At 27.7% G+C, this 13,067-nt stretch overlaps 5 protein-coding genes across 5 annotated transcripts; 2 read left to right on the top strand and 3 right to left on the bottom strand.

Annotated features, from left to right (window-relative positions):
- Positions 1 to 150: 150 nt before the first annotated feature.
- On the bottom strand, positions 151 to 1,608 carry cand_018970 (legume-like lectin family protein; the record flags this gene model as incomplete). Its single annotated transcript, XM_067212130.1, has 1 exon — positions 151 to 1,608. One exon carries the CDS (start codon positions 1,606 to 1,608, stop codon positions 151 to 153), a length of 1,458 nt encoding a protein of 485 aa, XP_067066427.1.
- Positions 1,609 to 1,902: 294 nt separating this feature from the next.
- cand_018960 (MET-10 domain-containing protein) lies at positions 1,903 to 3,294 on the bottom strand (the record flags this gene model as incomplete). The annotated part of the gene is made up of 1 exon (XM_067212129.1): positions 1,903 to 3,294. One exon carries the CDS (start codon positions 3,292 to 3,294, stop codon positions 1,903 to 1,905), a length of 1,392 nt encoding a protein of 463 aa, XP_067066426.1.
- Positions 3,295 to 3,547: 253 nt separating this feature from the next.
- Positions 3,548 to 4,479, top strand: cand_018950 (uncharacterized protein; the record flags this gene model as incomplete). The annotated part of the gene is made up of 2 exons (XM_067212128.1): positions 3,548 to 4,302; positions 4,404 to 4,479. The coding sequence occupies 2 exons, from the start codon at positions 3,548 to 3,550 to the stop codon at positions 4,477 to 4,479; spliced, it is 831 nt and encodes a 276-aa protein (XP_067066425.1).
- A 78-nt stretch (positions 4,480 to 4,557) lies between these two features.
- Positions 4,558 to 12,552, top strand: cand_018940 (uncharacterized protein; the record flags this gene model as incomplete). Its single annotated transcript, XM_067212127.1, has 1 exon — positions 4,558 to 12,552. The coding sequence occupies one exon, from the start codon at positions 4,558 to 4,560 to the stop codon at positions 12,550 to 12,552; it is 7,995 nt and encodes a 2,664-aa protein (XP_067066424.1).
- Positions 12,553 to 12,620: 68 nt separating this feature from the next.
- Positions 12,621 to 13,041, bottom strand: cand_018930 (uncharacterized protein; the record flags this gene model as incomplete). Its single annotated transcript, XM_067212126.1, has 2 exons — positions 12,621 to 12,902; positions 12,973 to 13,041. 2 exons carry the CDS (start codon positions 13,039 to 13,041, stop codon positions 12,621 to 12,623), a joined length of 351 nt encoding a protein of 116 aa, XP_067066423.1.
- Positions 13,042 to 13,067: the final 26 nt, after the last annotated feature.

Below are 13,067 nucleotides of genomic sequence, written 5' to 3'. Positions count from 1 at the left end.
GTAAAGCTAAGTTCTTGTGTTTACAGATTGAAATATTATCATCTATTGTGTTCTAGCTATAAGATAGCTATCAGCAAATTACCTCATAGTTGGGTAGTGTTGCTTATTTCCAAATCCTATTTTAGTACAATATACAAATGCATGTATATATTACAGTAAGTGCTTTTTCTCTATATCTTTGACTTTCTTCCATACTATTAACCCAAAAGAAATGATAATGAATATGAGTAGAAATGATATAATCGAACTAGTCGAATAATGGTTCTGAATTGCCTTGTGAACCTCTGCAGTAGCATCTGTTTTGCTCTTTAGACTATCTTCAAGTTCAATTAAGGTACTAGTTTGATACTTTGAATGTCTATCAAATAAGGTCTTAAGTCCAACAAGCTCAGATTTAACAGTGCTTAGTGTTTCACTATGATTAGAACCAAAATGGTAGTTAATTTGTCTTTGGATTTCCTTAATATCAATAATCAATTTCTGAATTTGTGTCAGTACAGTGTTTAGAGTTCTATGTATAGCCTGCTCACGAGGAGTAGCTTCTGTAATGTGCTTGTATAAGATTTGAGAAAGAGCCTTTAGTGCCTCAGACACATCCTTATCTCCTTTAACGTGTACATCACGAAGTAGATCTGTAATTTCCACTGAATATGATCCTGATGAACTCAATGTACCACTAGATTTAAGAGTATCATCTAATTCTTCACCTGCTCTACTTAGATCGTAATTATATACATGAACACCAAATATAGATATACGGTCAGCAGATTTATTTTGAGCATCTGAGTCATCTCCTTCTATACCAGAATATGCACTGAAACCAATATAGCCACCTTGAGATAAATTCAGTGGAATACTCTTAGAACCTACTTTAAAACAGTCAATCCACCTAGATGTTGGTGAAGATCTTACTTGACCAATAATACCATCTACTGGGGATATGTATAATCGGAAATTTATGGGTTCTTTAGAATTGCAAAAATTATAATATACTCCCATAGATGTCGGTATATCTGAAACAAAAGAAAATGACTTAGAGCCATCAGATAACAATAGGGATATAGATGGATTTCTCTTATTATTCCTATCTAGTAGTGCAAAAAGCACACCAATTCCTTTAGGATTGTTCTTATACCCTAGTAAATTCCAATTAAGCAAGTCATCACTAGTCTTTGGATAAATAGCTCCGTAAGCTTCTTCTACAAACCAGAGTGCAAATCCTTCAGCTTGAGAAGATTTATCTTCAGACCCTATAACTTCAAATGTGAATGTAATTTCAAAATGAGGAGTTTTGATCGGACTCTTATGCCAGAATTGCCCTGTCCTTGCAGTAACTCCAGGAACTAAAACTACACTTTTTCTGACTGGTACAGTTGCCATTGCCAAGTCCCATTCTGCAAGAGTAGTATCTAAAGTTAGCGGAGGTTCAAAAGAGTGCCTCATCATCTCAATACGTTCTACCTTCTCTTGTTTAATATGGTCATGTGAGGGACTAGCTGCTGAGGACAAATCTACTTCTTTTATTGCATATATACAGTTCAGAAATAAAATAAAGTTTATACTTACACAAAGTAGAATCCATTCTTTTTTGCCGAACCTACAAGTCATGGTACTGTAATCTGTCTCTCAGTAATCTCTATATTTAATTCGAAATCTTAAATTTGATAAAAAATGTCTGAAAGCAGAAATATGACCAATTAAGCAATTACCTTTTTCGTATATACTTTTGTTACTTCTCATTCTCCTTTGTGGGGGTTACGCTTGTGCAACAGAGTGTAATACGATACCTGCCCCACGTCCTGTCTCTAAGCTTTAACTTAATAAACTAGTAGCATGTTACTCATACTGAAGAATTCTTAGGGTTTATATTGTATAGTAACAAAATAATTTATTAACTATCTATTAAGAAGCTACATCCCTTACAATTGGGATATTAATATAGAACTCTGCACAGTACATAGTCTTATCTGGAGCTACATTACGGACATTATAAATTGAAAGATTTATAGGATAAAAAGTCTCATCATCTTCCTCACATTTCAAGTTTTCTTTTATACGGCTGCTTATATCACTAAATGGCTCTAGAGATCTTGAGAAGCAGTAAAAGTGAAAATAGCACTTGACCACAATTATCTGCTGAACTTGTTGTATACTCTCGTCAACTTCACTTCTCTTTCCAAGTGACAATTTATACGTAGCAAATTGTGATAGTATATCTAAAGAATGCTCTGGAAGGTTGCAAATCCAATAACTCACTAGAGGCTGAATTTTGTCATTAATTTGAATATTGAAGAGTTTGCTGATATCTAGCTTTAAATCAAGAAGGTTTTCTATGCAGGATTTGGCATCTCTCTGAGAAATTACTACACGACTCCTATCAAGCTTATTTTCAAAAATATTCAATTCAAGCAATTTAATAGCACTAGGATTCAAGTCATTAGAATAAACTAGACAGTTGGATATTTTAAGAAGAGGTAGAGTAAAAGCTCCAACCCCACATGTCAAATCAACAACAAAAGAATAACTCGGTATAATATTTACAATTCGTTGTCTTTCACAAGATAAACGTGAATTCCAATACACTTCATCAATATTCACATTATATAAAATTCCCTGTTCTTTCACTTTAGCTTTTAAATTTCTTCCACCTGCAACAACTTCTAAAGGGTATGTTCTATATGTATTTTCTATGTTACCTACTTTTGTGACTACAGTCTTAATACCTGGGTTCTTGTCTAATAAGACTTTTCCAATAATGTAACGATAAGGATAAGCATTATTATTCAGATTTAAATGCGCTATATGACCTACAGTCTCAAAGCTTGACGTTATCTCAATATCTTCTGGAATGCACTGTTTTAAACATTCAATATACGATAACCTGTCATATTCTATCTTTAAATCTATAATGTCATATTGTACAAATTCTAATTTACTTAAGGTATTGACTAATTTTAAAGGTAGTCCAATTAATATTTCACCTGAATCAAATACTTGAACTAAATTGTCAGCTATTAATTCCGGTTTAATGGTTTCTTGATCATATACAAGCTTTGTTTTCTTATTACAATGCAAATTATGCAGTACACTTTGAGCTAAGTAGATTGTTCGGAATTTATCCTCTTTATCTATTGATTCTCTTATAACAGGTGATATATGGGATATTTTCAAAAGAATACCATCTTGCTTAAGGAGCTTAACTAAGTTGTCACAATCTTGTTTCCTTACTTTAATGCATCCTATCTTATAAATTTTAAATATTGAAGAAGTATTCAAGTCCTTTATATCAGTCATTTGGTCTTCTTTTAAAGTATTTCAAAGCAATGAGCAGAGTACTGCTTCAAGTCAGGCAATAACTATAAAGTGATCAGATATACCCTGGAAAATGAGCGCTGTATTTGTCCGTGATGTCATTATTGCGGTTAAGTTATAGAGCTGTGTACTGAAGGGTACCGAGTGGAGGTCTTAAAAGGTATGAAAATAGTAATGTATTTGACAAAAGTTGAATTTGATTTTTCAAACCTGGAGTAGCAATATCTATTAATATATGCTTCAAGACGGAATTTGTAATGCATGCTACTCGTGGAGTATAACTGGAGAAAGCGAACTAGAAATAATTAGATGTAAGAACTGCAATATATATGTCCACCGTATATGTTATGGACTTGTGGGTACTAATGAACCATTAGTAGAAAAGACAATTACATGTGAACCATGTCAGTATATACTTAAAACTAAGGGTAACCAATTAAATAAGGGACGTGGTGATAAGAGCTTGAATTGTATTATATGTCTAAACACAGGAGGAATTCTAAAGCGAGTTTTAAAACCCATGAAGTTCAATTTATATCAGAACTTCTCTAGTGAATCCTCTAATACAATGTCACCAGCTTTATGGATCCACATTAATTGTGCAATTTATTCAAATGAGTATATTTGCATCAACAATTGGAAGAATTTTTCCCAAATTGAAATTCTTAAACCAATAAATTATTTCAATGTTGAAACTTGTATGTACTGTATGAAGAATATAGGTGTATTATATAAATGTCAGTATTATGAATGTAAAAGTGTCTTTCACTTACACTGCTTAGAGAATGAAGTTAAATTTAACTGTGTGCTCTGTATTTCAAAGAGCGACAATAATATTAGGGAGATTGAGTGTAATTTATCATTTAAATCGTTAGCAGATTCTAATTTATTCAAGTATTTCTATTGCAATAAGGGACGCTATTTAGGAGGTCAACAATTTTTTTTGTGCTCAGATCACATAAAAACAAGTCGAGATTGTGACAACTTTAGGTAAGTTACTTGTTAGCAAAATACTGATTAAATTAAATCCCAGCTGCCTGGTTTAATTTACTACTAGTGTTTGAGATTTTTTTTAATGATAACACTTATAGTAACCAGGCAAAAATAAATTGCAGTTCATTAGTTGTATTGTTTATAAGTAACTTTAACAACCAGTCGGCTGTATAACAGTTTAAGTATTTGCTATTTAAAATTATTAACATCAAAATATTATACCTTATATCTTTAACATGTAGGTTGATACTAATGAGATACCTTAAAAGAGATGTGAAGTGCTATGGAGAGTTGAAAGATTCTCTCAAATTCATTCAAAGTACAATTAGTCAATGTGGTAGATACTCTTCAATATTAGAAGACAAATATCTAGATTCTAGAGATCCTCACCAAGCTGTTTCAGTATCTAGCTTAATTGCCCTAGCAGATATATGGACAAGAAGAGCAACAGCAATCATATCTTTAGATAAATCTTATAAAAACATAGTTACTGATTGTATTTATCCATGCCTACATTTAATAGATATTTTAAGGCTTTTAATACTGGCATATAGGCTACCTGTACTCTTAAAGTATGTTACTCATTTGGAAGATATATTTAAATTTTATAGTGAATTTTTATTTAAGATTAAATTGAACCAAGTAAATTTAAGTATAGAAAATTTGGGAGATTCAGTGGGTGGTTTGAAGATGCATCTTTTTGACATTCATAATCTATTGGCGATAAGATACATCACAAATTGGGAAAAAAAGCACAAAAAAATTGTGGAATGTTTAAATAAATGGTCTTCCTCTACGGATTCAAAATCAATATTTGGAGATATATCATTAAAAGATATACAAGAAATGATTGATGATTATAATGCTATAAGCAAAGTGGGAAATATTGGTAAGTTACACAAAGATTTAATTAGAGAACCACAATCTATTATTCTTTCAAAGAAATTGCTAGACAATATACAGGAAATAAAAGATCAGTTAATTCAAACTTTAAATTCCAAACCTATCAATATTAATAATCTAAAAAGTATGGTTCGATATATATTAAATTATCTCCCAAAAGATAATGGTATAGATATTAAACCACTGGTCCATACTATAAGAAATTTTAATAAGACAGAGTCCTTACTTGATGAGTTTGTTATAATGGATATTCAAGATAAAAACTATGCAGACATAAGTAATCTGGATGATATCTCTAGAAAATATATATTTCCCAAATTTAATAAATATATTTGTATTAGAGATACTTTGAATGAATGGAAATCCTTAGTCTTAAAATTATATGCAGCTATATTTCATGAAGAAAGTATAAACAAATACTATCTAAATACTGCACCTAATAATACAGAAATTAATAATACAGGAAACAAAGATCAATTTAGTATTGATATTGATTTTAATAGAACTGATACTAATAATAAGAATGCTAACTCAAATATTCAGCTTAAAAACTTAATATATTTTAAGTATGATATATGTAATATAACCAGTATTTATTTACTTATACCTTCAGAAATGACTAAAATCAAAAGATGTATTGGAATTTATGATGAATATCCAAATTTTATTGATAAAATACAAAATCAGGAATATAAAAAGAAATTACAACGTATCAAAAAGGAATTTGAGATTTATAATAATTGGTTGATTGAAATTAAGCAACAAGTTGAATCCAAAAATATAGCAAATATTCTAAATATGATTGATAAAACCTATAGTTTACGAATTAAACCAACTGAAAATGATATTGTCTTAATAAAAACCTTATTATCGGTTGCTAAAGATTCATTGGAACAATTTGACATGTCTTTATCTACTCCAGTAAATCTCATAAATGATAATATAGATGAACAGTTAAACGTATCAAAGTACTTAAATTGGAAAGACTATTCACTTAGACAGAATTTATTTGAATCTAAGCAAAAATATAAAAATATAGTTTTTAATTTAATTACAGGAATATTGAATGATCCATTATATATTCCTTTATATAATGAGCACAAATATGAAGTACAGCTCGAGTTACTTAGTAGTATTAATTGTACAGATGAAATTTACAAATTGGGAAGTTTTTTGTGGTCTTTTGAAAAGTTTATATACAATTACTCTGATGAAATAAGTAGTAACCTATCTTGCTCTATATTTCCTGTAGAGCTTCAATCCGGTGATAATATTGATTACGTACGTATAAATTATTTTGACAAAATTTTATATAGAATGGCATCTACTTCATTTCTATTAATATTCTGCACTCAGTTCTCCTATATCTACAGTAATTCCATTATTAAAGGTTATGTTGATACTATTATGGAATACTTAAATAAGAAACCTACTGAGTATTTATTAACAAATGGAGAGTTATGTAATGGCCTAAGCCTTGAAATGTCAAAGGAATACTGGTGTAAGATAATCCAAAGACTCTCATCAATGCATCTATTGGTTACTTTTACTAAAAAGATAAAGTTGGAAAAAATATTTATATGTAATAGTGAACTAGAAAAATTATATAAAAATATAAAACAAACAGAAATAGGTGGTAAATGCAATGAAATTTGGTTATTGGTTACGAAATATGTATGTGAATCATTCGATACTATAGAGTGCTTTAAAATGTGGAGAAATTTAAGGTTAATGCCAAGCATCAACTTATATTCACTTATTGAACCACTAGATATACTATATAGTGAGTTATCGAGAACATTGAAGATGAGATCAATAGAACATATCTACTCTTTATGCTTATCTAAAACAATTTATGGCAATATTAAGGATTATATTGAAGATTTGGATTTAATAATTAATGATGAAACAATTTGTACAGAATTGAATGATAAGACTGTAGTAATTAAGTCGTTGATTAATGAAATTCAGAAATGGTGTGAAGAAGCACTTGAAGTTATTACCCAAAGCATAGATTCTTACTCAAAAACAGATAGTTGTAATGATGAAGGGATCTTAATTTATAAATATCATGTACAAAATCAGACCAATGTTGGATATTACAAATGTTGTGAAATAAGTGCACATTATCCACTATCATATAATGAATATTTTATTTCTAAAGCTATCAATGATTTTCCATTAAGAAGTCTGGATATAAGTTCTATAAATAATAATCTACCAATGAGTATCTACTCAGACTTAGCTCTAGCGAATTTTTCTTTAGTAATAAACAATGGCAATTATTGTAACAAAAGAGAAGACAGTGTGGTAAATAGCCATACTATTTTAGATGGACTTTTAAATCATGTTTTTGATAAAATGAAGCAATTACAAATGATGAGACACAAAATTTTAATACTAATTCAAAAGCTTAGAAGTATTACAGGAGAAGTTGAAGAAACTTCTTTTTGTGATATTTCTGAGACTCTAATTAATCAGATAAAACAAATTGAAGGTACCAATATTTATCTCTCCATTGACAAGATACTGAAAACATTAGAGTTTTTAATAAATGATATTCAATTAGAAATATCAATAACTTTTTTGTTACTTATATGGGACTATCCAGATCTTGAAAATAAAATACTTAGAACTTCAGAATTTTTGCCTAATTGTAGAAATATGTGCAACTATCATTACTTACAAAATATTGTCTCTTCTATAAAAAAATCATCCAACTTCAAAGGACTTTTAAATAGTAAACTTTGGGGTTTTAATAAGAATGAAATTTTAAATAGACTCAGATTTATTCAAGCTTGGATAGAAGAAGTTTCTGGTCTACCTTTAAATTCTTCCTTCATAAACCCATACAAAGTCCTTGTTTTATTTTCAAAGTATAGTAAGATTATAAAGATGCAAGTACAAATGGCCAATACATGTATCATATGTGATACTTCACAAATTAAATTCAATGAAACTAACTATATTCACTTCCCAGAAATTCAGCTTAGTATAAGTAGATTAAAATTAATGGAAGCATCTAAGAAAATCTTACATTTTTACAACAATATTAAAGAAGATATTTGTTTTTTTTTTAGTTATATCAAGAACTCTATTAATGCAGATTTGGCGAAATTAGTAAGAGATGGTATATACTCTCAAGCTCCAACCAACTCTACCAAATTCCTAAGATTTATGCCTATAGAAGTAATAGAAGCTTTAAGAACAGAGTCAAAAAGTCACATGAATATTCGAGAACTTCAAAAAGATAAATATATAGAGAAATATTATAGAAATAGTAGTGTCAATTGTTCGCTTATAGAGGAAATGGATTTAGTTTATTTTTCAAGCTCATTATGTTTTGTAGGATTGAAGTTTGTACAGAAAATGTATAAAAATTGTGAATTAGAAACTATTGATTTTACATTTTGGTGTAATCAGATATTCCTTACTTCAGTTATTTCGAGCTCTCCAATTGATACTATCAAAAGTACTGCAAATTTGATGTATAGACAACTAATAAGTATGTTTGAAGAATCTCACAGATTCAAAGAATATCTAGTTAATGATACTGAATTCCATTATAGCAAATTTCCTTCGTTAAGTAATTTATTAGGATGGAATATTAATGGAATTCTTATTTATATTTTAAGTTATAGAATAAAACTGATGGAATATCTTTCTAGAGCAGAGTATTTACCATATGGGCTTGTACTTGAGTTATTAGATATATTAGATAAAATAAAAGATCAGCTCAATTACAATGGTTTTTTAACTAGAGAGGAATTTTGCAAATTTGCGAAAGTTTTATATTTGGAAAAAAGTGAATTATGTAGTGGAAATTCATGCATAAATATTGAAGAGTATTATTCACTTCAAAACAAACTTTATACTTTAAAGGAATTTATTTTAAATAGAGAATCAATTGGCAAAGAAGGTGTTTCAATATTTTTAAGTGATGAATCATACGATATATCTAATTGTGATGATGATACTATAAACACAAATTACTCATTAGTAGGTTGTAAATATCAAGTAAAATCTTTTAATCCGTTAATAGATAGCATTTTGACTAAGACAAAAATATTACATCCTTTAATGGAAAATACTTTAATGTATCAAGAGGAAATCAACCAATGGACTTATATTGCTCATACTATTATTAAAGATTTAAAAAAAAAAAGTGAAGTAAAAAATTCTGATAGTAATAATGATACTAAAAAGTCATTTATATTGAAAAAAAGTAAGCATAACTTACAATGCCCATACTGGCTACCAGATAAATTAAACTATCCAAGTTTAATATATATCATTGATAATCTTCTATTTTATTATTCTAAATATTTTATTAAAATTGGATTTACCAATATAAAGATCATTGATTATTCCAATAATTTAATTCAAATTAAAGTTGATTTAGAAAATATTGAAAAGTCAATAAATAGCATCTTAGAACTAGCTAATAATCATACTGAAACAGAAAATCAAATCAAAGAGGGAAGTAAAATAAAGAGAGAATCCCCAATCATTCTAGATATGGATGAAATTATTAAACCTCCATTACTTAGTGAAAATAAAATAAAACAAATTTCAAACCAAATAGATCATTACTCAATAGAAAATTATCCAGCACCTACTCTGAATGTAAAAAAAATTAATGAACTTAAAATGTGGATTAAAAGAAGAGATGATTTGATTGTAAATATTCTTACAAAAATAACTAAACTACATAAACTTCCCAAAAATAATATAAACTCTGATAAAAATAATAGAGAATTCAGAATTGATAATACAACAAACATACTTAACGATAATGTGAAGTTCTTGGAATATTTGAAAGATTTAAAAGAAATATTGTCAAACAATAGTGAATATATGTTAAACACTAAAGTCCTTTTTAAAGGATATTTTGCATATTTTACAGGAGTAGTAAGGTACTATTTTGCATATGGTACTAGTAATATATTGGGATGTAGACCTAATTACTTCTATGAAGAAAGTGAAGATAATCTGAAAATTAATAAAATTGGAAATTCTGAAAGTTTTCTTAAAGATGAAGAAAAACCAATTAAAAGACAAAAACTTCAGATACAATTATCAGATAAAGTATCCCAAAACAATGAATTTAATATCTCAATTACAGACAATATTAAAAATAACTTAACTTATAACTTATATAATTCAAACGAGGAAATTCAATTAAATTTTGTACCAACTATTCAATATAAAGACCTGATAAGACTTTATAGAGAATGTAATGTTTGGATATCACATGTAGATCAGAGCCAAGAGTTAAAAAAGTCTATTGAATATCACCTACTTGAATCTTTTATAAATCATGGATCAAAAATAATTAACAGAGTGACCAGTTTTGACGATAATAAACAAGTTAATACATCTATAATTAATTATTGCCTTCTGCGTTTTATATATCCATTAATTCCTATAGGTCAAAATGAAAGTCCTAAACATTGTCCTTGCTTGGCTTTATTAGATATTCGTGAATTATTAGATGATTACAATAAAATATTATGTGAAAAATTGGAATTTATAATGGAAGAAGTAATTGAATCTAATACAACTAATATATTAAAAGAATTTAATATTTCATATAAAACTTATCTTGTCACTCTTATAAATATTAATATTTTTACTAAATATGATGGTAATTTATTATATAGTATTAAAAATAAAAATATAAAAGATGGAAATAATCAATATCATAAAATTTGTCATTTTGACATCTGCTCAAATGTATTGTACCCTGATAATAATGAATTAAATTTAAGTATAAATATAGTTGAATTATTTAGACTACTTCAAAAGAATACATACAATTTCTCAATAAACATAAGTTGGCCACATATACCATTATCATTACCTCTTACAATTAAATCTTGTATTTATTATATTAGAAATTATATAAAACAAATATGGGAATTCCTCCTATTTTCATATAAAATACCCGAGTTATCTATAAATTCCATTAACCAATATATTAAAAAAGTAGATCATGAAATATTTACAAAATCTCACAGTAATGAAAAGTTTAATAATAAAAATATGTCATCTATTTTTGCAAAATATCTTGATAAATCTTTTAACTATCATATAAAACATCTTGCTAAATTTGCTATAATGAATTATCATAAGCTTATAAATAATCATCATCTTTATAATCATGATATTATTGATTCCATAAACCAACACAAATATTTATTTATAAATAAATGGGGATATTATAAAGATCACATTAAAAATATTCAATCTGATAATATATCCGAAGATGAAGAATATTCTGTAGAACAATATCAAAAGGATATCCAAGAACAACAATCAAATGAAAATCTTAGTAACACAAATTTACTTCTTCAACATCCAGGATTTCAAGTTCTAAATCAAATAAGTTTCATTTGGTTGGGATGGTTATCTATATACCCACCAGAAAAACAGCATATTTCTAAGCAATATTATGAAATATCTAATTATGAAATTCCTATAGGATTATTTCCAATAGGAAATTCTAATATGACATTAAGTAGTGAAATTATAAATGAAATTCAAAAATCTTACAAGCTTATATATACTAATCAAGTATGTAATCTTTCAGATCTTAAATTAAATAAAAGAAGTTCTTTTGTTCTTATATCAGCTCCATGGTCTAAAAGTAAAAATATACAAGGTAACCAATTAAATCATTTATTATCTGAATTTGTACTTTTAAATTCTAAAAGTGAAAAGTTAAAAGTAATTCAATTCTTATCAAAATATGAATATAATACTCAAAATTCCAATATTATAGATGACAGTTATTTTAAACTATGGTTACTTCCTAGTATAAATCTAACAACTACATTTCATACCAAAAAGAATCCTCCAATCTCGTGTTATTATATGATTGGTATCTTAGAATATATTCAGAGTTCCTGTAAGGATCATTACTCTAATGAACATGAAGAGTTACTTTATGAAATGTTACCAAGTGTACAACAAGTCTATAAAATAGCAAAATTCTATCATGATAAACTTTATAAGTGTGAAACATGCTTAGAATTCTTATTAGATACAGAAACTCCAGAATTTGACAAAATTTACAATAATGAGATAATCATAAATAACGAATTCAATACAAATCAAAGCTATAAATCAAATTTAAACACATCTGAGGAAACGGTTAAAACCAATTTTAATATGTTTTCATCTGCTGGTACATTGTTATCTAGTTTATTATCTATAAATAATGTAAATAAAGACCATAATGATGAAACATTTCATGAATATTCTAGAAATTCCGAAATATTCACATTAAAACAGTTGGCAACTTCATTAAAAAAGAAGGCTCAAAATACATCTATTGATTAATTATAAGTACCAATATTACCTAAAATATCAAGTCATTCAGTAAACCATTTATATAATTTAAGCAAATATTACTTTAGTTTATTCATCTTAGAAAGAAAACTAATTTCATATGACTCATTTCTAGCCTTTAATTCATTATTTCTCCTTGATATAATCGATTTGTAATGTTTATCCATTATTACATTAAAAGAGCCATAAGACTTCCTACAATTGATATATATAGGATCAATAATATTGCTATTATATATAGAGCCCTTAGCTTTTATATCTTCATATCCTGGAATACACCAGCCAAGAGTTTCTTCTTGTCTAGCAATATATTCATCATGCTTTTCCCTAGCTTGAGCTACCTGGATAAATCTCAACTAAATAGGCAATATAAACTACTCCAGAATATTATAAAACTAAATAATAACTTACTCCTATTATATTTGAAGATAACTTAATTGATCCTTCTTCTAAAACTTGGTTATCTAAAAGGGGTCTCATTCAAATTAATAGTTCTTGAAAATAGT

This window comes from Cryptosporidium andersoni (genome assembly GCF_001865355.1).
Source record: "Cryptosporidium andersoni isolate 30847 chromosome Unknown contig_25, whole genome shotgun sequence".
Lineage (NCBI taxonomy): Eukaryota > Apicomplexa > Conoidasida > Eucoccidiorida > Cryptosporidiidae > Cryptosporidium > Cryptosporidium andersoni.
The sequence above is the reverse complement of the archived record's forward strand: the minus strand, read 5'-3'. Positions and strand labels throughout refer to the sequence as shown.